The sequence below is a fragment of the Lepidothrix coronata genome, unplaced genomic scaffold (genome assembly GCF_001604755.1).
Source record: "Lepidothrix coronata isolate B3197 unplaced genomic scaffold, Lepidothrix_coronata-1.0 Scaffold304, whole genome shotgun sequence".
Classification (NCBI taxonomy): Eukaryota; Metazoa; Chordata; class Aves; order Passeriformes; family Pipridae; genus Lepidothrix; species Lepidothrix coronata.
This window is the reverse complement of record NW_016690484.1, coordinates 300,745-323,407: the sequence shown is the minus strand read 5'-3', so window position 1 is coordinate 323,407 and position 22,663 is coordinate 300,745. Positions and strand designations below refer to the sequence as shown.

At 49.3% G+C, this 22,663-nt stretch overlaps 1 protein-coding gene across 5 annotated transcripts in view; it reads right to left on the bottom strand.

The window, feature by feature from the left end:
* CFAP61 (cilia and flagella associated protein 61) overlaps positions 1-22,663 on the bottom strand; it is a 96,369-nt gene that overhangs the window by 6,698 nt on the left and 67,008 nt on the right. For 3 of the 5 annotated variants that reach the window (XM_017837407.1, XM_017837406.1, XM_017837408.1), the window contains 4 exons: positions 20,219-20,546; positions 19,923-20,014; positions 17,250-17,455; positions 3,621-4,335 (listed from right to left, as the gene is read on the bottom strand). In XM_017837407.1, coding sequence (XP_017692896.1) covers positions 3,831-4,335; positions 17,250-17,455; positions 19,923-20,014; positions 20,219-20,546 — 1,131 coding nt within the window. In that variant the 3' untranslated portion in view covers positions 3,621-3,830. Of the gene's footprint in view, positions 1-1,519; positions 1,847-3,620; positions 4,336-17,249; positions 17,456-19,922; positions 20,015-20,218; positions 20,547-22,663 lie in introns of those variants that run through there. The other 2 variants (XM_017837410.1, XM_017837409.1) reach the window with 2 other exon arrangements.

Below are 22,663 nucleotides of genomic sequence, written 5' to 3'. Positions count from 1 at the left end.
AGGCGGGCGGCGGGGCGGCGCCGGCGGGGAGCGGCGGGCCGGCGGCGGCCTCGCGGCAGCAGCGCACCCGGTAGGACACGGGGGTGGGCCGCCGGCTGCGCTTCACCAGGAAGCCCCGGGGCATCTTGGCGCCGGCTCCGGGCCGGCGGCGGCCGCGGCGAAGGCTCCTCGCTCTGCCCGCGGCGCGGCCGCCGCCGCCTTTAAGCGGGTCGGGGCCATTGTTCGGGCCGGCGGCGGCGGCACCGGCCAATCAGCGGCGGCGGCGGCGGCGCGGCCGCACCTGAGCCCGGCCCGGCACACGCCCGGCCCCGCCCCCGCCCGCCCCGCGCCGCCCGCCCGGCACGCGCGGCCTTTGTGTGCCGCCCCCCGCGCCCGCACCGCCACCGGGAGCGGCACCGGGGGCGCTCCCGCCCGCCTGCCAGCTGGGAACGGCACCGCGCTGCACCGCCCGCCCCGGCACTGAGCGCCGGCCGCTCCCGGCGGGCGGACCTGCGCGGGGAGCTCGGCGCAGGGGGCGGCGAAAGCGGCGCTTGTGGCGGCGGCGGCACAAGGGGGAGCGGAGCTGCCCGCCGGGGGTGCTGCCCATCGGGGGTGCTGCCTATCGGCGGCAGCAGGTGCCCAACGATGGGTCTAAGCGAGCGGGAGGAATTACGAACGGGCCGTCGGCGCCCGGCCGAGCCCGGCAGCTGCGAGAGCGGAACGAGCCCGCGCTGCTGCGGGGTCGGGGGGGAGCACCGCAGCTCCGACCGGCGGTACCCGAACCTGTTACGCGAGGCCCGCGGTCCCCGCCGCGCTTTGGGTACGAAGCGCGGCGGGGGCCGTGCAGCGGGTCCCCGCGCTCCCGCACGCCGCCGTCGGTGTCGAAGCAAACACTCCCGGAGCCCCCGAGGATGCGCCCGGCCCCGCGAGGCGCCGGTGCCGCCGGCCCGGCCGCGGCAGGTGCAGCCGCCGCGGGGCGACCCCCGGGCCGCGGCCCCGCTGCCGTGGCCCTTTGTCCGCGGCCGCGCGGGGTACGCGCGGGGGGCCCGGCGCTGTCCCGCAGGTGGCGGGGCCGCGGAGCCGCGGCGGGGCCGGGGGCGCGTGCGTGCGGCGCCCCCCCCGCGGGGCCCTTTGTGGGGGGCGCGGGGCACGCGGGCGGCACGCGAGCGAGCGGGGCCCCCCCGCGCGCGCCTTTGTGCGCGGCATTAGCATAAAGCTGCGCGACCCTCCCGCACAAAGGGAGGGGGCGGGGGGCGCCGGGGGCCGCCGCTCCCCCGGACACCCCCCCTGCGGGCCTGGCCAGGCGGCGGGGGGGTCGTGGGGCCGCCCCGCCCGCCCGGTGGGACAGGCGTGCGGCGGGGCGGGGCGGGCGGGCGGCCCGCGGAGCATTAGCATACAGCTGCGGGCCCGCGGGCACGCGCCACAGCCCCCCCGCCGCGCCGGCACACCGAGAGCCCCTTCCCCGGCGGGGCTGCACACCGAGAGCCCCGTCACCACTGGGGCTGCACACCGAGAGCCCCTTCCCCGGCGGGGCTGCACACCGAGAGCCCCGTCACCACTGGGGCTGCACACCGAGAGCCCCCTCGTCTACACGGCTGCACACCGAGAGCCCCGTCACCACTGGGGCTGCACACCGAGAGCCCCGTCACCACTGGGGCTGCACACCAAGCGCCGTGCCCCGCACACCCGACCCCCCGTTCCCCCGCCGTCTCTCACCTGCCGCGGGCCGGGTCCGCAGGGGTCCGTAGGTGTCGGTCGGGGCGTACATGGGCAGGTGGGCGCGGTGGCGGCGCAGGAAGCGCAGGATGGGCTCCCGCAGGGCAGGCGGGCCGGGGCTGTGCTCGGCGGCGGGGGACTGCTCGGGCACCTGCAACACAGAGCCGTCAGAGGCCAAACCGGACTCGGGGCACGCACCGGTGATGCGGCGGGGACCAAAAACATGTCGGGGCCGGGACGCAGTGGGCAGTGAGCACGGAGTGGGGCTCGCACTGGTGGCACCGAGTGCACCCTGGGGCCGGTGGTGCTCGGCTGTTTGTTCATCCCTCCCTCCCAAGTGACACGATGCAGATGTAAGGGTTGTGTGGAACCGAACCTGCGCGGAGCCCCCGGCTGTCCCGGACATAGACTGTCCGAGGGGTTTAGCCAAAGGAATTCCCTACCCCGTGCCCAATTTACTGTGGCTTTTAACCCAGTCTGCAGCCTCAGCTGCGGCCGGAGAAGCTGGACATTACTCCTGACGGAGGACAAGCGCCTGTTCCGGAAGGTCTGGCGCGGCACGTGTGCCCTCGGCGTGCGGCAGCATCCGACAGCTGATGGAGGTGCAGACCCCGGCCCTGCCATCTGCCTGTTTGCATCGCCGGAGCCGCGCACGGCGGCACAAACACATGGCTGTGATCCCCGAGGGGTAAACACGCCCTGCGGCAGAGGCCCCGCGAGAGCCCCGCGCAGCGAGGGCGGCCTTGGTGACGGTGTCTACACAGGCTGAACGCACAGTCCCCGGCCCCGCCGCAACTGGCTTTTCTATGCAGTTATTGCTTCTACCAGCAAACGTTTCTGTAAATGTTACCCCTATTGCATGACACTGATTTCCAGTTTCTCTGGAAACTGTAACCAGAAATGTCTTGAGTCCTGTGCACTTAAGTTCACAGTTCTTAAACATCTTCAAAGGGGTGTTTTTCCCTCATTTTAACATTTCATCAGTAATTTTTCTGCATGCTAAAGTGAACTGGAATATGAGCAACAGGAAGCAAAGATAGTCTCTTACTCCATATAGAAATACAGTCCTAAGGCATTTAAGAGAGATTCCATAAGCACAGGGTACCTAATCTGTATCTGGCAACGTGCCCAGAAGGAACACCCAATGAAAACACATATATGTGATATCTAGTAAATATAGTTAAAATTACCATAAAAAAATCCAAATAAAAATCCAACCCCTCTAATTTGCATTCAGATGCGGATACCATCACCTTACATCCACGTGAGCAATCCTGACTCACAGAACTGCTTCCAGTCTGTGCAGGGGGACTGTGTGTGTCAGGACCGCTACCACAAGAACACGGTAAGGCGAGTGAATCCTTAATTTGCAGGGCACCAATTCCCCTCTCTCCGAAGTTGTTCACACTTAGAGCATGCGAAATGCAACTGAATGATGGCAAAAAAACCCACTTCACATCAGGCCCCCCATTCTGCACAGAACCTCATTTTGTTTTCTTTTATAGATGTCTTTCAAGAGAATCTAAATTAAACCGCACCAAGGCACTTTCTGGGTCAGGACAACAGGAAGCAAATTGCCTGGAGCCGTTGTGGGAGGAGGCAGAGCTGAGCGTGTGGCTGCAGCTGGGACACGGCAGCACGGGCACGGCGGTTTGGGTGAGCCACAGGCCCCACAGCCTGCCTTCCTCCTGCCACTCTGCCTCCATCAACACTTGGTTCTGTTCCTTTTCTGCACAGTTAAAAATTGTGAGCACGTACTTAAACCCCACGGCTGCCGCCCGGAACTGTGCGGGGTTAAACAAAGGCAAAGGCAGTGCGAGCAGGGGAGGGTAGGCTGGTCCCAGGTAGTGAGGTGGAGGCATAGAGATGAGAACTCAAATTCTGTTTGGGACCAGCCAGAAAGTTCCTCAGGGGGTGGGGGAGGCAGCTCCGGGGCTGTTGGACACCTGCCATTAACAGCCACAGAGTGCAGTGGCTTTGCAGTTTGGGCAGGCAAAGTTAAGGCTGCTCAGGCTTTGTGCCTCTGTCTATGGTGCTAATGCCAAAGCTATGAACAGCATTAGCAAACGTTTCAGTTGCACCCGTATTCAGGACATCCACACACTACTGAAAAAGCCAGTTGCTTTCACTCTGGGTTACAACGAAAAACCTACCCACGGGCTCAGCTGAAGCGGGTGTAGGATGGGCTGTAGTGAGTTCCTGTTAGGGAACACTACTAAACCCAAGGGGACAGCTAGACAAGCCAGCCTCCACATTCTGCTGTGTAGTTGTACTAAATTGCAGGTATAATGCAAAAACGCTGTGAAGGAAAACAAAGCGACTTCAAGTTCTACTGGCAGATTTGAGAATATGCCCAAACAACAAAACTGAACCATGTGCTGTACTTGGTGACCCCCCTCCGTGAGGTACACGGTCTGCTCAGGCTTCCCAGAGGAGAGAGCTAAACAGAAACATAAAGCTTCAGGAGAAAGATGGGAGAAGAAACCGAAATGAACAACACTAACAAATTGCCTAAATAATAAAATGCACTCGGCGGTCGTTTTTCTTACCTGTTCCGACATCAGGATTTGGCGCAGCTCCTTCTGGAGATCAATAAACCGATCGTGATAGATGGCCATGGACCAAGGTTCCCTGAAGTAGCTGGGGAAAAAAGAAGAAATTTAGTTATCTTGTGAACCTCTCATTAACCACTAATAAAGTATTTACCTGCTTTTTTGCCTTTATAAATTACAGTTCTGGACCCATCATGATCGTTTGTTCATAAAACGCCTCCTGTAACAGCATGGTCAATCAATTCTTTTAATGGATGTTCCTGATGTACAGCCAGCTTCAGTAATTACATTTAAAGTGGCTTAATTCAGAGCTGTGGCAAGACCCAGTGAAGAATCCTGATTTTATCAGAATTTAAAAGCCTGAAGACCTGTAAAGAACGGTGTCTCCATTATCTGTCCTCATTTGAGAAAAGCAGATTGCAGGATTAACTGAACTGCTGCATAAACAAATTAAATTTGTGTAGACAATGACACAAATGTTGTTCATCATTAAGGTTTCTGGATTAATAAAAGCCAGAAAAACAGGCCACCACAGCGCTGCAATATGTTCTTTGCGCTACTGTGATGAAGCTAAATTGAACGGATTCTAGGAGGAAGCTCTTGTAACTTTTTCTTTCAGTGACAGCATTTACGAGAGCATTCTTCCATGAAAAAGGAGGAAAAGGATGCAGAGGACATGGCTCCATGCAGAACCACATGGCTGTAAATATAACCAGAGGCAGCCAGACTACAAAGCTGTGATTTATTTCCCTTTATAACGAAAGATAATTTTTACACGTGTGTAATTCTTGTTAATGCTCGCTGCAGTCAGGAGGTGCCCCACGCTCATCCCTGTAATGACCAAACAGATGTCACCAGGGTCACCCAGGAAGTTGGGAGAGGACATATGCAAGCCTGTGCCCAACACTTGTGCCTCTGGAATGGCAGCAGGGCCCTGCCACTGCCCCAGGAGCACACAAATGCTCTTGTCTGGTCCAGCTGTGTGGTCTCTAAAAGAACATCTGGATAAGGCAACTTAAACGGTGCTACACGAGTTCAATAATTCTGTCTACAGAGAACTAACGTGCAGTTCCCTCTCTGTGGATTTTATTTCCTCCCCATCCAGGGGCAGGATTTTCCCCTCCTGCTCTGAACTACACCTCAGCTCTCCTGTGCCATTAACAAGGCTCTGTGTGTCTGGCACAGCTTGGCTGGTTTTTCACATGCTCAGCCCCTCTCTGTCCCTGCACCCCCTTCCTCTCTGTGTGCCAGGCTGGCTGGGGCTGCCCCTCGGAATCTGCACGGCCTCCAGCACAGCAGGGCTCTCTCCCATAGGCGTTTTCACACTATAAATATTTATGGACACTATTCCAAACACAAGTGCTGCCCAGCCCAGGAGTTACCACTGGCTCATTCGGATATGCAGGTTAGAAAGGATGAGCTCAGCTTTACAGATCTTTATTTCAGTAACTGCACACCTGAAATGTGTGCAGAGACCTAGACAAGAACGCAATATCCCTCAAATATTTAAACCCCCTTTAATTTCAGAAGAAAACCCCCACCCAACACAAACCTTTAACTCACTGTTGATATCAGATAGCAAGGAGAAAGGGGAGTATTATACAAGAATACATTAAGGTAATTAAAGACACTATTTTTACTGATATGCCCTGCTAAAAGCCACGTTCCACTAGCCAAATGTTTTGTCTTCAAGCTGGTATCTTAATTTTAATTGTAACTCTGAGGAGTTGATTTCCTCTTTCAACTGAGGCATATCTTCCAACAGCCTTACCTCAGTTAAGGTGCTCACCTGTCTCACTGAGGTGTTGCATTAAATGCTTTTTATTAATGTTTCAGGGGTGCTATGTATTCCTGCTACCATTACCAGTTCCATTCATAACCATGAGTTTAACTGTTCCTGTCAATATTCACAGATTTGGAGCTCAATACCTGAAATTCACTGCTCAGTTTGGAATATTTAATGCAAATAAAATGCCCTTTTTTAGGGAACAGAGAATGCCTTGTCCATGTTTTCTAGACAGGCTGCCAGAAGGAGCTCCCGGTGCCCAACATTTACTCTCATCTCCCTTCATTTCCCTTAACCTGAAGAACTGTACCCTCCAAGAGCAATTTGGAGATTCACCTCACAGAAACAATTTGCTTTCTTTGCCGGCTCTGTGCTTTCATCTATTTATCTTTTCAGTTCAAATCACCTTTCTCAGGGGGCACATGGTGTTTTTGAGAGAGCAGCTCCACATATGGCTGCTAAAAGGAAGTTTAATAATGAAAACACCCATTTGAATCCAAACCAACAAGTTGACTTTCATTCTGAATTTTATTACCACTTCAGCAGCAGTCCCTCAGGGCGAGCTGGGGAAGGCTCTGAAGTATAATGCTCTTCAGTGTGCGAGATGGAGCTGGCAGGCTCCCAACAGGGGCTCAGAGGCTCCTCCGCTGCATGAGAACGGCATCTGCCACATGTGTTTGCACCCTTCAGTCTTTCATAACCTGCCAGAGCCATCAGGCTAAACGTGTACAAGATGACAATGGTGCCAGGGGCATAACGGGTGTGCAAACTTGGTCCCCTCCGAGCAGGGAGCCCTGCTGGAAGCCTTGCCAGCGATGGCAGCGATGGCAGGAAGGTGTCTCTGACAGAGAGGGATGGAACTGGTTCCTCCAGAAGACAATGAGTGACATCCTTCTCGTTGCTAAGGAGCTGGTCTTGCCTCTCATTGACAAACAATATTTAAAGTCTGATCTGCCTCACTGGTGAGGTGTAGCCTACATTAGATGAGAGGCAAGGAGGAAGGAAATATTTTGTGGTGTCCTGTAAAAAAGGCATAGAATCCTTCCCCTTGCAAAAGATATAAATAAAGTGGACAGGGCTGGGCACTGCTGGCAAGCAAAAATGGAGTGTGTGTACATGTGGCTGTCCATCCAAGAGCTGCCTATAGTTACTCTCCCTGTCATTTGCAGGAACACACCACATTTGGAGAAGCCACTCCTGTGGAAGCTGGTTCTACGTCCTGCCAGCGAGGACCTGACACTGCCCTGCTGACTGTCAGGTTTGCTGGCACAGGATATACCACCAGCAGCAAGGTGCAAAGTCAGAAAGTCTCAAAAACTGAAGGAAAAACCTCCAGAATAACACACTTGGTTTGTACAGGAACAAAACAAAAAGCAAGGTATAAAGTACAAAAAGAAGATCAGTAATTGCAGTTATTTTAAAATAATTTACAACCCTGTGACAGGGAAGGCCTGGCAGAGGAAGAGGACCAGCTCTGTGAGAGAGCTGCTCAGCTCTGGACTGACACTGACCCCTGAGCAGGGGCACACGTTGCTGCTTCTCCCTGCAGCGAGACCAGGATGAGGTGGCATCTCCCAAGACTCAAAGGGCAGGTGGCACCTTGTGATGGTGCCTTTGAAAAATCCCTCTGCAGACTGGTGTGTCCTTGATTACATATGTGGAGGATGCTGTGCCTCTGGCTGTTCTTCTGCTACTCAGAGCTTTTATGGAAACAACAAACCCAAATTCAACTCCTCACATCCCTGCTACCCCCACTCTTCCAACACACATACACTCAGGGCAAGTTCAGAGACTCAGACAGCCCATGAAGTGGGTTGGATCTGTTTGCAACCCTCATTAAATGTCTCTAAACAATCCTTAATGCAGATCTCTTGAAATCCCATTTGTTTCCTCCCAAAGCTGGCCACGAGGCACCAGTGCCCTGCCCTCCATGCCCTTAAGCCCAGTGTCTCTCTGGTCACTGCAGTGCCCTCAGCACACATGGCTTTTTAGTAGCCAATATAAGCAGAGTCATTGATCAATTTAAGCTCCTGTTAATCTGTAAGGAGTGGAGAGTCTCCTTTCCTCTCTGGAGCTTCCAACACTTTGTACAACATGGGGAATTTTCAAGCTAGATGTCCATTTTCCTGGGTTTAAATTTCTTTTTTTGAGAGAAAATGTAATGCTCAAAATGCAGAGTTCTCCAGGCTGTACCAGTTACATCTGGAAGACACTGTCCATTCTCAAATCCTCAGACCTCAGGACACACAAAGTTATTCCCTAGCACATTTGGGTCCCCTAATCTTGAATGGCTTTGGTGGATTATGGAAGCAGTCCCTCGGTGGTGCCTTTGGCACACGATGGCAAAAGCTCCCCGGTTGCAGGGCCCAGTCAGGCAGAGAAGCTGCTGCTACACAGACCCCAGGAACCAACCCAGGAGGACAAGCACAGAGGAAATGGAAGCTGTTCACCTGACACAGGCTCAAGTGGAACACAATTATGCCAGGAGTGCCTACACAGAGCAGGGAATTCCACTTCCCAGGAGCAGGGAGAGTAAAGTACTGTAGAGGGATGGGATGCAGCACAATTTTAATTTCCAGGTAATATTGACAATACTTCCCAACCACAGCTTGCAGATCAGCAAAAGTCTTTTCTCCAACACAAGCACCTAAGATGCATTGTTTTGGAGACAACATATGGATGTTTTTGAGACTCTTAATTACAAAGATACAGTGATTCCAGTAAAAGGTACAGAATATTTCCAGATATATTTTGGATAGCCAGACCAGGAATCATCAAGTGTTAGTTTAAGGAAAATATAAATAAAACCATTGAGCACTTCCTGCCAATATCATCTGACCAATAATTTTGAAAGACAGCTTTACGTAGGTTTACATAGGTAAAAAGCAGGACCAATTTGTGTAAAATCCCCTAGAGCACCACCTGAGAGTATTGTTCTTCAGCACAAAGGGCATAACATGTCCCCTGGCCTGCAACTTCCTAATGTTTGCCTACAACTGCTGAACAGCCAAGCAGGTGTTGAACCAACAGCCCTGGTTGTAGCAAGAAGGACCTTCAGCTCTTTGCTCTGCAGTTCTGCTCCCTGAACACCTGTTTGCCCAGGTGCTTTACTCACTCCTGGTAAACAGTCTTATGGACAACAAATCTGTGACTGACTGCACTGGGCAGTTTCACAAAGTGAATCTGCTCAGGAATTCACAGGCTCGAAGGAAATCCTGGAAACGAAGCCTGTGCTTCTTTACCACTTTGCACAGAACCCACAGCGTCTTCTCTTTGGAAGATGACTGGGTTAGAAGCTGTGATTCACAACCCCCTCTTTTCTGGAGCTGCAATGGCAAACCAGAGTGCAGGGCAGGCAACTGCTCTCGCAATTCTTGCTCCAGAAAAATGGCCATGGATTCCAGACCTTGCTGAGGACGATCCTGCTCCCCTGGCACAGCCCCAGAGCTCCCTGGGGCTGCTGCAGGGACCTGCTGACGTCAGGGGGTGACACTGTGCATCACTTGCCAGCACCTTCCCTTCGCCAGCGCTGGTGATCCATCCCGACTGATAAACCAGTGCTGCTTGCTGCCTTTTTAATATCCTGGGAATGTTACATTAGAGCACCCAGAGGCAGATCCTGGCACTGAGATGCTGCAGCCCTTTCCTGTTCTGTATCCTCAGGAGAGACTCTCCGTTATTTCAGCACCGGCCTTTGGTAAAGTTTAGGTTATTCACCAGATCATAGCAGTTATGGTGTAGGTGATTCCCACTGAACTGCTCTTTAAGCTTTCTAAACTCTGTGCTCTTTAAAGCTGACACAGAAGCATTGCTGTCTGCACTCTCCCTGAGCACTTTGTGACTGACCCTGACATCAGGCTTACTGCACTTTCTCACATAGTACTATTCCACGTGTAATGCATTATGGAAAACAATTAAAAGGAAATTAAACCTGACGTATGAAATCATCAGATAGGCTGTGTGCAGCAGTATGATTGCTTTTCTGCAACTGTTTATGGATTCAGAATTTAATCATTCATAATGGTTTGCATAATTGCTAGGATGAATCAGCAAGGTTTGACTGCAAATTAATGTGGTAGTGTTCAGCTGATGAGCTTTCACTTACTAACTTGGCCGTGGGGTTTCTTAGTAACATGGCCTTTCATCAGCAAGTTAGCTGCTCCTTTAGAACTCCATTAATATCTGTCTCCAGCCATTGGTATTGATTGGGTCTGTGAGTACAGCTGTACCAGGGCACTGTGGGGTTAGTGGTTAATTCGGGAGCGAGAAAGCCGGCGGGGCTTTGATATCCCTTCACGTGTTCTTCTTTCCAGTCCTGTCTCTCTCTTCCTAAAAAGCACATGCATTCCCCTCTAATTAGGCTGCAGAGTGTACAGAGCAGCACTAGTCTCTCTCAGCCATGCTCACTACCTGCCACAGTTCCTTTCCAGTCTTTTTCATCCCTGCAGAAAAAACATCTCACCGTCTGCACCACGAACAGAAGCCTAAGGTGGAATGCCTTAAATGTAAGCCCAGTGTGCTAATGGTGTGGGATCCAGCAGACTCCAGACAGCAGCAGGGCATTCTAATGTTTCTCTTAATGAACAAGCACTCCTCATTTTGGAAAGTCTGGGTTAAAACCAGCTTTTCTATGCAGCATGCATTTCATGTTTAAATAATCACTGATTATCCAGCCTATAAGTAACAGATTTAACTCTTTACCTAGTCCTTTTAACAATAATGCCAAAACCATCGAATTATGTTCTTTTTCTTGATTTATTTGTTATATTGTGAGATTTATTAGCATTGGGTCAATAAACAGTCAGTCCAGTGTGGAGTTTCTGCTTACAGTCTCATTGAATGACACTGCTTAATAAATCACCTTCAGCCTAATGTAAGCAGCATCAGGATGTGAGAATTGAACTTCAGTGGAAAAAGCTAAATGGTTACTTCAAAATAAGTGAATACTGTTCATGAAGCTCAAAATGTTTTTGAGCATTTAGCTTGTACAGCCAATATGCAAAACACAACACAAGAGTAAGAGTCAGGGTTTGAGGAGAGCAGCCAAGGAAACATCCAGTGCTGTTATCCAGGCCCCAGGATGCCAAGGGAGGTAAGTGCAGGGACTAAAAGCACATGTCTCCTAAGAACTAAACCTACACACGGGACAAGCAGAACAAGCAGAGCCCTCAGAACCCTGTTTCAGGTGTTGCTCACACCGCCTGGGTCACTCAGCACTCTCAGTCCAGCAGCTGCTTCACCCAGGGTTAAATCCCAGCAGGATGCTGCTGACCAGCCAACAGCACCACCCGGAGAGCAAGCTCGGTGCACAGGTATGGCAGGAAACAGAAGGGGAGGGCTGAGCAACACAGCCTTTCAGAGGGCACCTTTCAGAAAGTGACTGGCACGATGGCACCTCTGACAGGACCCTTCTTCACACCTTCCCTCCTGTGCCACCCTCACTGCCCTGTGCCGGGTGGTCCCTCACATCAGCATCACTGTCACTGCCACATGACTGAGATGCAACCATCACCTTCTGTAGGTCATAGCTGACAACAAGCTCATTAATACAGCATTACAAACTCCTAAGTAAAAGCCACTCACACCTCATTTGTGAAATAAGCTCCTTAAGTATTTTAGAAACTAGTGGGTCAGATTTTTATGCATTACGTAAGATTTGCTTTTTGTTAATGCCAAATGAAGCCTACATGAACCACTTCTACCTCATATTAAAGGCATGATGCCAGTGAGCATCCATTTGGTTGCCAAGTATCATGAGACCCCTCTAATTATCTGTTTTGTACTTAAGATGCAGCAGAGGGAGATTCCACTGCTCTGTGGACACGTTCCATAACTTGGCAACTGCCTTGCAGCTGCCTTTGCCTCGGGAGAACACAAAAGGGGGTCACTGGCTGGTTACCTCCTCCTCTGAGGAGCAGTGCAGAGGACTGATGACCAGTAACAAATCTGCAAGCTTAAAAAGAAAAAAACATGTTTCAGACTTCTCTCCTCATCCCTCTTTTATCTGCTGCTAGGGCAATGGAAACAATCCAAAGGCTTTCCAGTCAGTGAGGGAGGGAAGGATCATGGCATACAGTGCTATACTTCAGATTAAACTACTGGAATTTTCTTTCTTTTTCCTTCAGGATAAGTCTTCCCCGTGAGAAACAGCCTTGTTCTTGGGGCCTCAAATTCCAGTTCAGCCTTTTTGAGATACAGGCTGATGGGAAATAAATAAAAATTACAGAAACTCCTTCCTGAAGTGGATTCCAAATCTAGGGAGTAATGCTGCTCATCTCACGGGTGACAAAAGGTTTGTATACAAAAATCCTCAGGTTTTGGATACTGTGCCTTTGGTTCCTATGATTTTTCCTGCCCTGGCATGGCATAACTGCACTGTAAGGCCTCTCTGCTCAGGACCATACTGGCTGCAGGCCCAGGTGGAGGGAGAACACCCACTGCCTGGCACGAGGCACATGGAAGGGAGACCATCACTAGGACAATGGGGCCTTTTTCTTGTAGCCCAAGGACACATGAAGATGAGACTTTTCTGGTCAGTAAATACTGCCTGTCCAAGACCCTGCAACCTGCCCAGCAGACCTTGGCATCCTGTAAAACATCCAGAGGGATGCAGTGCATGCCACTGTGGGGCAGTTGGAAGAGACAGCTGTCTGACCACACGTGGTCATCTTCTGGCTCCACAGCCCATTTCCTCAGCTCTTGTTTGCACAGGTAGAAACAAAAGCGTGGCCTCTTAAACCCAGGTCTAGCCAAGTGTTGAACTGAGCCCACCCCGAGGTGCCTCTGAATGATGCTGGAACACCTGACACCTGTGAGAATCAGGCCCAAATACAGCTGCAGAAGCTCAGCCACAGGCAATTATTTTTGAGAGAGACCAATACCTGTTGTTACTATATTAATGTCTGTACCACTGGGATCACAGCTAAGGCCTTCTGAGGAGCAGTTATATCAACTGGGCAGTTGAGAGCTGCACCAAGACCTCCTTTAAAAACGCCCACAGTGCCTGTCTGCTGAAGGAGGAGAAAGGAAAAGAAAATTTAAAACTATTTCGACCCATGAGATACAGTGTTGGCTGGTTTAACTATGAGAGCTGGAAGCATTGTTTCCATGAAAAAAATAAATAAATCAATTCCAAAGCATTTGAGGCTTTTGATGAGCTGTGAACACAGTGTAACAGAGTGGGAGTGTCTGACCCAGGAAAGCTTACACTGGCCCATGTGTTGGTGCACTGTGCAGCCCAGGGACAGCTGATTCCATGCTGGCTTTTCCTGATCCTGCTTGTGAGGCTGAGACATGTATGAACCTAAAGTCTGAAAGGGCAGCAGGTGGAACACACACATCACTCACAGTGTGACTGGGGGCACATCTGGCATATCCAGGGGCTATGGTTTCCTTTCCCCCCGTGAAACTGGGCTGGGGTAGCAGGACCAGTGGAGCCCTGGGCGCTGTATGTCCACTGCCCTGCTTCACCTCCTCCAGAGCCCAGGGACTGAGGGGAGGAGGCAGAGCAGGGACCAATCTTTCCTCTGGTTGTGGGTCAAGTCCTGCAGCTTTTATTCCCATTAAAGGCATACCAAAATCAACGGAACTTTTCTGCAGACCAAAGGAAATGTTATTTCTCTCATTATTGCCGTTAGCCCTGGCTCCAGGCACACAGCCAGAAGGGGAGACTTTGTCAGGTTTGCTGGATCTCCAGGGCCTGTTGTTAATGCTAATTTGAGAATGGCACTGGCACAGTCTGGTCAGGAAATCCAGTACCAGGGGGTTAACTTTCAGCTCTTATACCAAACACAAATCAGTGAGGAAATTCACTGCTAGGTGCAGTCTCTAATTATTTAAAAGATAATTTGCATGCTACACAGAAATAAATTAGCTCCCAGGTGACAGCTGTTCCTCTGTGTCCATTTCTGGAATGAGATGCCATGCTGGGAAATCTAAATACAGACCAAAAGATTAAAACACTGCACTTTCTTGCCTCACAGGAAGGCCCTCCACAAAACTGGGGCATAAAGAAGGGAGGCATAAAGAACGGATGCTTCAAACCATCAAGTTTACAAGCTTAACTAACAAATCACAACATTTTCACAGTCTACATTCTTTTCACTAAGGGCCCTTCACATCTTGCTAGAAGATGTAACATGTACTAGTTTAAAAGCATTTTTTTCAAAGCCAAAGAGAAATTCAGTCCTAACCTCAGGTTTGTGCTCATGCAGGGGCCTCACAGACCATGTGAATGGTGCCCAAAACAGTTGGGTTTTTTTTGATCACACACATAGAAACTAGTAAATGCATTTTCCTGCTCCTCACCAAAAGTCAACCAGGCACCACTTTTTATCCACATAAGAGTCTCAAGACAATCTTCATCTCACAAGAGCTGCTAAACTGTTTTTCAGTGTATCAGTTTTCTAATAACCAGTCTTGTCCTGGCTCAGTTCTAACACTGTCTACTGTACACTGCACACATATATATGTACATTGTATGGTGCACTGCAATGTGCAGATGTATATGTATTGTAGATGTGATGTATTATGAGAGTACATTGTATTGCCAGCCTTCTTCTGCTGCTCTACCCCCTCCTGAGAGCAGCACAGGAATTTGCTGCTTTCAGGAGCAATTTGCTTCCTCCTCTCCCTTTTCTCATCTGTCCTTGCCCTCTGCCTTGGCTGCCTGCAAAGGGTTCCCTTTGCTTTTCGGTCTCCCACCTGCTACACCTGCTGGAGAATGTACCCTCCTCACAGGATGGACATGTGCAACAGGAACACCAAGCCTGGGATGAGCAGGAACGCGTGTGTGAGAGCACCACAAGAACCACATGAGCGAGGTGATTAAAGAGCAGCATATGTTCATTGCTGAGGAGCAACATATGGGATTTCATACACATGACCAAAGAGCAAGAAGAGAAGGAACAAACCTATCTAAAGATAAGGTATAAAGAAGACTAAAAACCACGGGAGGCAATAAAATAACCAGATAAGAAAAACCTGGCAACTGTAATTCAGGAATTTTGCCACATGCTAATAAGAGGTGAGATAAAATAAAGAGGCAAAAGGTCCCAAACAACATCCCTGTCTAAAGGCTGTAAAAGACAAGTCCAAAATTAGTTCATCATGACTAATTAAGGAGAGCTCAAGAGATGTGATGAGGTCCTGCTACACGGTGTCCCTCTGGGCAGCACACCAGTGACCCTGGGCAGAGCACCAGCCTCGCAGGTCCCAGGGCCTGTGGCAGGGGGTGTGAGAGGACCCCAACCATGCACAGCTCAGGGCCTGGTGAGCACAGAGCAGGGAAGACACCCCCAGTCTTACAGGAGCAAGTGACTCTCCAGTGAGTGTATGTGCTGCCATCAGGTAAAGCTGCTCCACTCACTCTTACAGTGCTGCTTGGTCCGACATCCTATTAACAGATCATCACTGGGATCTTCACCACTCCTGAGATTTTTACAGTCTCTGTGGATGTTTAGAACTTGACCTTACTTTGTAATCCCCTGATCAGCTTGTGCCCTGTGTGTGATCCCACCAGGATCACGAGCACAAGGAAGGCTAACCCATTCTTATTTCTCTGAAGAAGAAAGAAGCTGTGTGTTCATAAAGTTCACATCTCTTCTCTTCCAAACCTGAGTGCAGTTGTCAGGGAAGCAGGTGAGTGAGCTGCACTGAGGTCCTCAGGCTGGGCTATGTGCCCAATGTGCAGCAAGGGAGAGAAAGGGAAAATATGCTAGTTTGGTCAAGGTTAGGAAAATACTGCTACCTGTGCTGCAGGCAGAAATCCCAAAGCAAGATGATTTATTCCTCCGGATGTTGCTACTGGTGTGAAACTTGCTGGTACATCTAACAAGAGACACTGTAACCACATCTGGGCAAACAACCACGGCCTCAGTGTCTGCTTCACACAACAGATGAGCTCACAGCTGCACATGCACATTGCAATGCCAGAAAAAGGACTACTGGTACCTTGCCACAACCTGAGTGAGTTCCTTCCAATGCTCCAAATGTATGAGCTGATCAGCATCAGCCGTGACAAGGAAAGAAAATATCTCACACACTTGTGTCACCCTCCTTCAGGTCCTCCTACTGGCCATGTGCTGTTCAGGGGAACTTCATGTTTGCTGTGTCCATTCCTCTTTTGTAAAACAAACCCAACATTTGTTATAAATCAAAATCAAGCCCTATGCCAGCAACAATTCCCAAGCCTCTCCAGGACCACAGCACATCCTTTACAGCAAACTTTTACCTAAATAACAATGTTGAATCTGAAAATTTTGCTACCATTTGTGCCTTTCTTCCAGTTATAAATATAACAAAGTCAGATCTGGAGACTTTTCAGGCACCACTATCAGCTTTGTATCATGATAAAAACTGACCATTTGGTTCCTGAGCTTGGCTTTCTGTCCCTTCCCAGCTGATGTAAGGCAGTACTTCACTTCTCCATGTGTGACAGTTTACATTCCCAAGCACCATTTGTGAAGGATTTCTTAAAACAAAAATCAAAGCAACGAAAAATTCTCCTCTCTGGAGGAGACAGCACACAGCCCTTGGCTAGAACTAGCCAGGCTCTTCAGTCTCCCTTGGGAGACCTGCCTGGGAATACCTGCCTCCAGGCACAGGCACTGCCCTGTGCTTGCTAAGGCACCTCAAACTCTGCCAGAGCTGTCTCACTGCTGCAGTGCTGCCACCAAAAAGAGTCCTGACACAGTCTCCAGCTCTAACATTAAGTTACAGTAACTCCCTTCCACAGAGCACAAGGTCTAAAGGATAAACTTTAGGGTTTATCACCAGATAAAAGCAGTCAAGTTATTGAGTGTGGCTATCACCAGGAGCAATCTAAAATCTCCCTGGAAATCTCTGGCTTAAAAATTTGATTTAACGTGATAAAAATACTTTTAAAAAGTGACTTCTGAACACGAATCTACAGTAATAAAGGACTGTTCAGGTTCAGCTGAATGATTAAGCCTGCCAAATATTCTAAACAACAGTGGTAAAGACACCAAAATGCTCTTTCAGATGAAAGATGGTCAAGTAAACCATTGCTCCTCCTCTCAACAAATCAGGCACACAGCTCTTTCCAGGAACGTCTTCAGGACTTGCACTACTACTGATAATTTTGATAAATAATGGAAAATGTTTTTAAATCTCTTCATCTACCTCTTGTTCCACAGGAAAACATCCAGAAGACAAATCATACTAAGGTTTCCTGCACGAGGCAGAGTTTCCCTCACCTGTACAGGTCTGTGATCTGCCCGGCCCTCCAGCGGTAGAACAGGTCGTTCAGCAGCCGCTCGTGCTGTCCGTACAAGCACAGGTAGTTGGAGACAGGGAAGGGTTCCTTGGAAAAGCAGGTGATGCCATCCACCATCTTGTACCTGCTGAAGTGCATCCTGAAGTAGTTCCCCTGTCCTGCCTCTCCAGTTATTATCTCCGTGCCCTGCAACAGAGAACACCAGGAGAGCTGTAGAGGTGAAAGGAACACCTGACCTGGCACATGTACAGGGTCAGCGAGGGGTTCCCAGCCCACAGTTACCACTTCCTAAAACACACAGCCCTTTTTGTTAAATCAAGGGACCATTCTTTGCACTGTGGGTTATAAGATACTTTGCTGTGGCTTGGACATAGATTTTCCTGTGTGGTTTAGACCTTGATTAACTGCCCACCCAACTGTGCAGCACGGGCTGAGTGCCACTGCAGACACCTGAGGGCATCTGGGCCCTCCGGCTGCACTGGCAGTGACACCAGATCCACAGGGACCCATGGCCTCCTGGAGCAGCAGCTGGAGTCAGGAGGGATGCCGTGGGGCAGCCCAAACAACACTGCATGCCTCTGTTGGGGCAACTCAATTGATCTCTGTTCAGCCTCAGTTATGACAGAGCACACACATGGCACATCCTGCCTTACTAAGGATCCCATCCTGAGGAATGAAGAACACACCAGCAGGCTTTTACTCTCTCTCCAGATTTATAACTCCCCATCTGTATTTTTATACATGTAAATATGTGTATATGCAAACAGTCTAAGTGCAGAGTCCAAATTCATGGCATGTGTAAAAGCTGCATGACTGCAGGCAGAGGCTGACACTGCCACATTAACCAGGTCCAGGTGAACTCCAATGCTGCAACCCAGATTTATCACATACCATTGAAGCATTTTTGGCTTTGTGTAACATGTTTCCCAGTAGTCAGGGGTGGGATGTGCTGGAACAGCTTTCCAGCAAGGAGAGAAATACCCAGAAGGCTCCTGCTCAGTCCCAGAACAACCCTATACACTACATAAACAGCCCTATGTACAGGTGGGGCTGCATCTACAGGAGGCTGCACTGGCTTCCTTCAGGCCGTGTTCTAGACCATTAAACAGTGAATATCAAAGAACATATATGCATGTACTTACTTACATATGTATATGTGTGTTTATACACACAAACACACACATCTATATAGGATTTAAATTGCTCACACACAACTCTTGCTGATTTGAACTGGGGTTGCCATGTGTTGCCAACACCAACTCTACTGTCAATAAAGTAACACTGTTGAATGTTGATGCTCAAACTGTAGCATTTAGCTTCAGCCACTTAAATCAATCACTTTGAAGACAAAAATGTAAAAATTTGCTTCAAACCTGCCATTGCAGTGGGATGATCACATAGCTTGAAGCTGTTTTTTCAGGCTGTATTCCTGTTCCAGTTTTATACATTTCTACAACCTGTTGCTAGGCTACAGGAACCTTTGGAACTTCCACATCTCAGCTAATACCTTTCACTAGCTTCTCTTACTTCTTCCTTAGAATATTCTTTTAGGATGTACATGAAGTTTCTAGAGTGGCTTTAAAGATGGTCCCTTTTCAGGTAATCAGCAAGTAATCAAAGCAGCAGCAAAAGAATTCTAATTGTGTTCTAGCAGTTTGGAGTAACAAAACCAATTTCTCTGATGGTCCTTTCAGCTTTCCAGCACATCCTGCTTTGGATGGCTCATCCTGGATCTGGAAAACAAGGTGAACCATGCTTTGATTCCTCCCCAAAACCATGGATTTCTTTTTAAAATCCAACTTCTTTCTATGGACCACCACTGACCAAGTTTTAAAGCGAACACTGAAGTAGCCTTTTAAAAGCTGCTCTTTAAATCAACTGCAAGAATGGGCTTGATACAGAAATCCCTGAGGTAAAAGGTACAATCTATGTGAAACAGGAGCTTGCCTAGCTGGATGGTCCTCTCTGGCTTTAAAAGACATTAATCTAGTCCTTTTCTTGTCTCACAAGTCAGTTCTCCAGTAAGAGAAGTGTCTCCGTGTCTGTATCCTGGGACAGCCTCCCATGTAGCCCAATGTGTGAAGTGGTTCCCCCTTCCCTGTTCCAAGAGAACCCTCATGGCTGCAGGACTCACTATTTCCTAGCAGTGAAGCACAGAGCACCTCTTCCAGAATAATTCCTACTATTCTAGAAACTAGCTGAATTTCCCTGATAAACTGCCAAGTTTTATCATCTGTGTGCATTTCCAGCACCATATTGCAGGGAGGAAAGAGGCTCAGCACTAAGGCTGAAAGCACCAAATCCAGCTAATACTGTCCTATGCATAGAAATTGGGCATCATTGAAGAAAGCCAAATGTCAGGAAGCGTGGAAACAAACCCCTGAGAGGTTCAGAGAGGTCTGTCACTCCCCCTGGTTCAGCAGCTGTACCTGGTGTATGCAGAGCACGCAGGCTCAGCTGACTGGACCACTTCTAACCCCACCTGATGGCAAACACAGCACCCTCCCATGTGCCACGTGTTCACTTTGTGCTGGGAACTTACTTGAGGTACTTGGTTACAATTCAGGGTACTTGGGCAGGTACTGCACTACCCTAACCAGGAACCTCCTCCCAAACAGAGGATGAAACAAAGAAGTTCCATTATTTAACTTACGTGGTCACACTGGGCAAGTTCTGTGTCCAAGCGGGTGGGAACTGCTGGTTTGGAAACGTGTAAGTAGTTATAACCTCCAGGAAGAACACCTCCTGCCATAAATGAAAATGAGGTTTATTAAGTCATAAGCAATGAAGAAAATAAAGTATTTGTTTGCCCTCCTTCTGCTGTCACCTTTTCCCACTACATAAGGAGCTTTGAGGGCTGTTCTGCCATGATTTGGCACCTGAGGTGAGATGGACCTGCCTGTATTACAGAACAGGGGAGGAAAGTGGGACAAATCCAGTGGGACATACCTTTAACTTTACATCCTTTGTACATGGGGATGAGTCTGTCTGGGCCTTCTGGTGGCTCAGAACGGGGCTGAAGGGTTGGATCAAAGAGACTCAGCATGGAGGCAGCAAGCTCAAAGCCAATCTCTCTGGAGCTGAAGTTGCTGTGTGTCCATTCATCTTTACAGTATCTCCTGGAGAACTTTGTTAGAGGACCTGCAGCCCTGATGCTGACATCATTGGTGCAGAATTTGGCATCAATCACAAGCTTTCCATCAAAAACAAGGCAAGCATCATTGACTGCCTTAAAGGTTTCATAATCTACTGCCCTGTAGGCAAAGCTAAAAAATGCCTAAAAAGAGATATAAATAATTGTAGATTATATTATATATTATTTACTGGTTAATTTCATAAATCAAAACCCACACTTTGTTCTGAATGTTATTTATTTTAAAGAACAAGAATAGAAAATATAGTATGATTTTATATACACAGATAGATCCTTCTGCTACCAAAATTAAAACAAAGATAGTAGAAAGGAGAATTACCAAACTAGACTCATCTGCTTCTGGTTATTAGATGAGTTTTATTTTAAAAGCTCCAATGTTCACCATATGTGAAACTACTATGAGTGGCCATGTGTATTTTCTGTTAGTACAAGCACAGGACATAGACCTGAACCCTCTATGAAGCTGGTTTGCTTCTTTCAAATGCTCAAGCCAACCTGAAACCCCAAGGAATAGAAAAGCACAGTGTACTTTGCCTTCAGCAGGATAACTGTGTATTACAAATGTTTTCCCAACTGTTGAGCCTGTTTACCAACAAACTGAGTTACTCTGGCTGCCAGCACAGGGACAGTCAATGAAATGGAAAGATCGGAAATTAGAAATGTCATCCTCATTCCAACTACAGCAGCATAATTTCAGCCAGTGGAAGCTGCAGAGGCCAAGGAGGTTGTGAGAAGTGCAAGAGGACTGAACATTCACAGGAACAGGAAAACTTCCAGGTTTGTTATATTTGACAGTGTCATAGATTTTGGAAAGCATATCCAAATTTTGTCAGGACTGAAACACCTCTCTAACTACTCCAGACCTGGATCATCCTTGCTTTAGGAGGCAGGCTGAGCTGTACCTCCCTAAAGCATGGGACTGCTGTACTCTCTAAGGCCAGGCACTAGGCTGGCTGTCCATCAGATCCACCCAGATCACCCAGGCCAGCCCAGAGGAGGCTGTGTCTGCAGGGAAACTATCTGGTACATTTGGCAGTCAGCTGCTGAGGCTGGTAGTGAGCACAGCAGATACCTATTTGGTATGCTTTGTTTTGTGAGACTGAAAAAGGTGGGACTTCCACTCTTTGAAAAGATGGCCTGGACTGTCTTAGGCAACCTTACAGTCCTGGCCCTGAGGCAGGGAATTATCTTGGGACCAGCAGCTACTGAAGTCACAAGCTCATCTTCCCCACAGGAATATTCAAGGACATTTAAAGAAAATCACCTTAAATCTCTCTTTTGAGTCTCAAAGAAAAAAAGCTAGTGATAATTCCCTCCTTTTGTCTTCTTGTGGCACCTGCACAGTGGCTCTCCTGGGACACCAGGAAGCAGATCAGACAGACCCCACTTCCCCCAGAGAGGAGCCCCAGTGCTCCAGTGACCAGCAGTGCAGAGCAGGTGGTGCTGGAGCAGCCCTGGAGTGGAACAGATGCACAGGCAGCACAGCCCCGGACAGGGATCGTGCCTGAGGAGCTGCTTTGAAACCCGGCACCACCCTCACCTCCGCCAGAGCGCAGACGTGGGAGAAGCTACAACTACGAGCAGTGTCCTCAAAGCTGCCTCGTGCCAGGCTGGCAAAACATGGGCCCCAAGCAAGTGTAAAACAAGGGTGCACACTGGACACTGAGGGTTAAAAGGAACAAGAACAACAAGGCTGAGAGATGTTTTGAACAAGACCGTGCTCTGCAAAGGGCACGGATGAAGACTGACCATCACTACAACAGAGTTTGTGAAGCTCCAGAGCCCTCACACAGAGCTCTCCCCATTAGTGCTCTCAGCTTTTAAAATCATTAGATGACAAGTCACAGGTTGCTGTCCCCCATCAAGAAATATTCTTGTACAGACTGAGGAAAGGGTAGAAGTATGCATTCCCTTGCTGCTTTCATCCTCAATAGCCCAAGACATAACTGTGTCAGGACAAAGCAGCATCCATAATCTGTCCTTCCCTTAGTGCCAGCTCAGGGAGGACAGAGCTGTGACCTTGGTAAAGGTGTTACCCAGTTGTACCCCCAAAGAGCTTTCCTGGGGACTAAGTAAAGTGTCACATGCTCACAGCCGGCTGGATGAGCCAGCTGGAAGAGAAGGCACAGGAGAGGGAAGCAAAGGGAGTTGGAAATTTTAGCAACACTGGCACAGCAGAGATGCAGCAGCAGAGGAGCCAGAGCCCCTGGGCTTGTTTGTAGATAAACCAAGTGATGAAC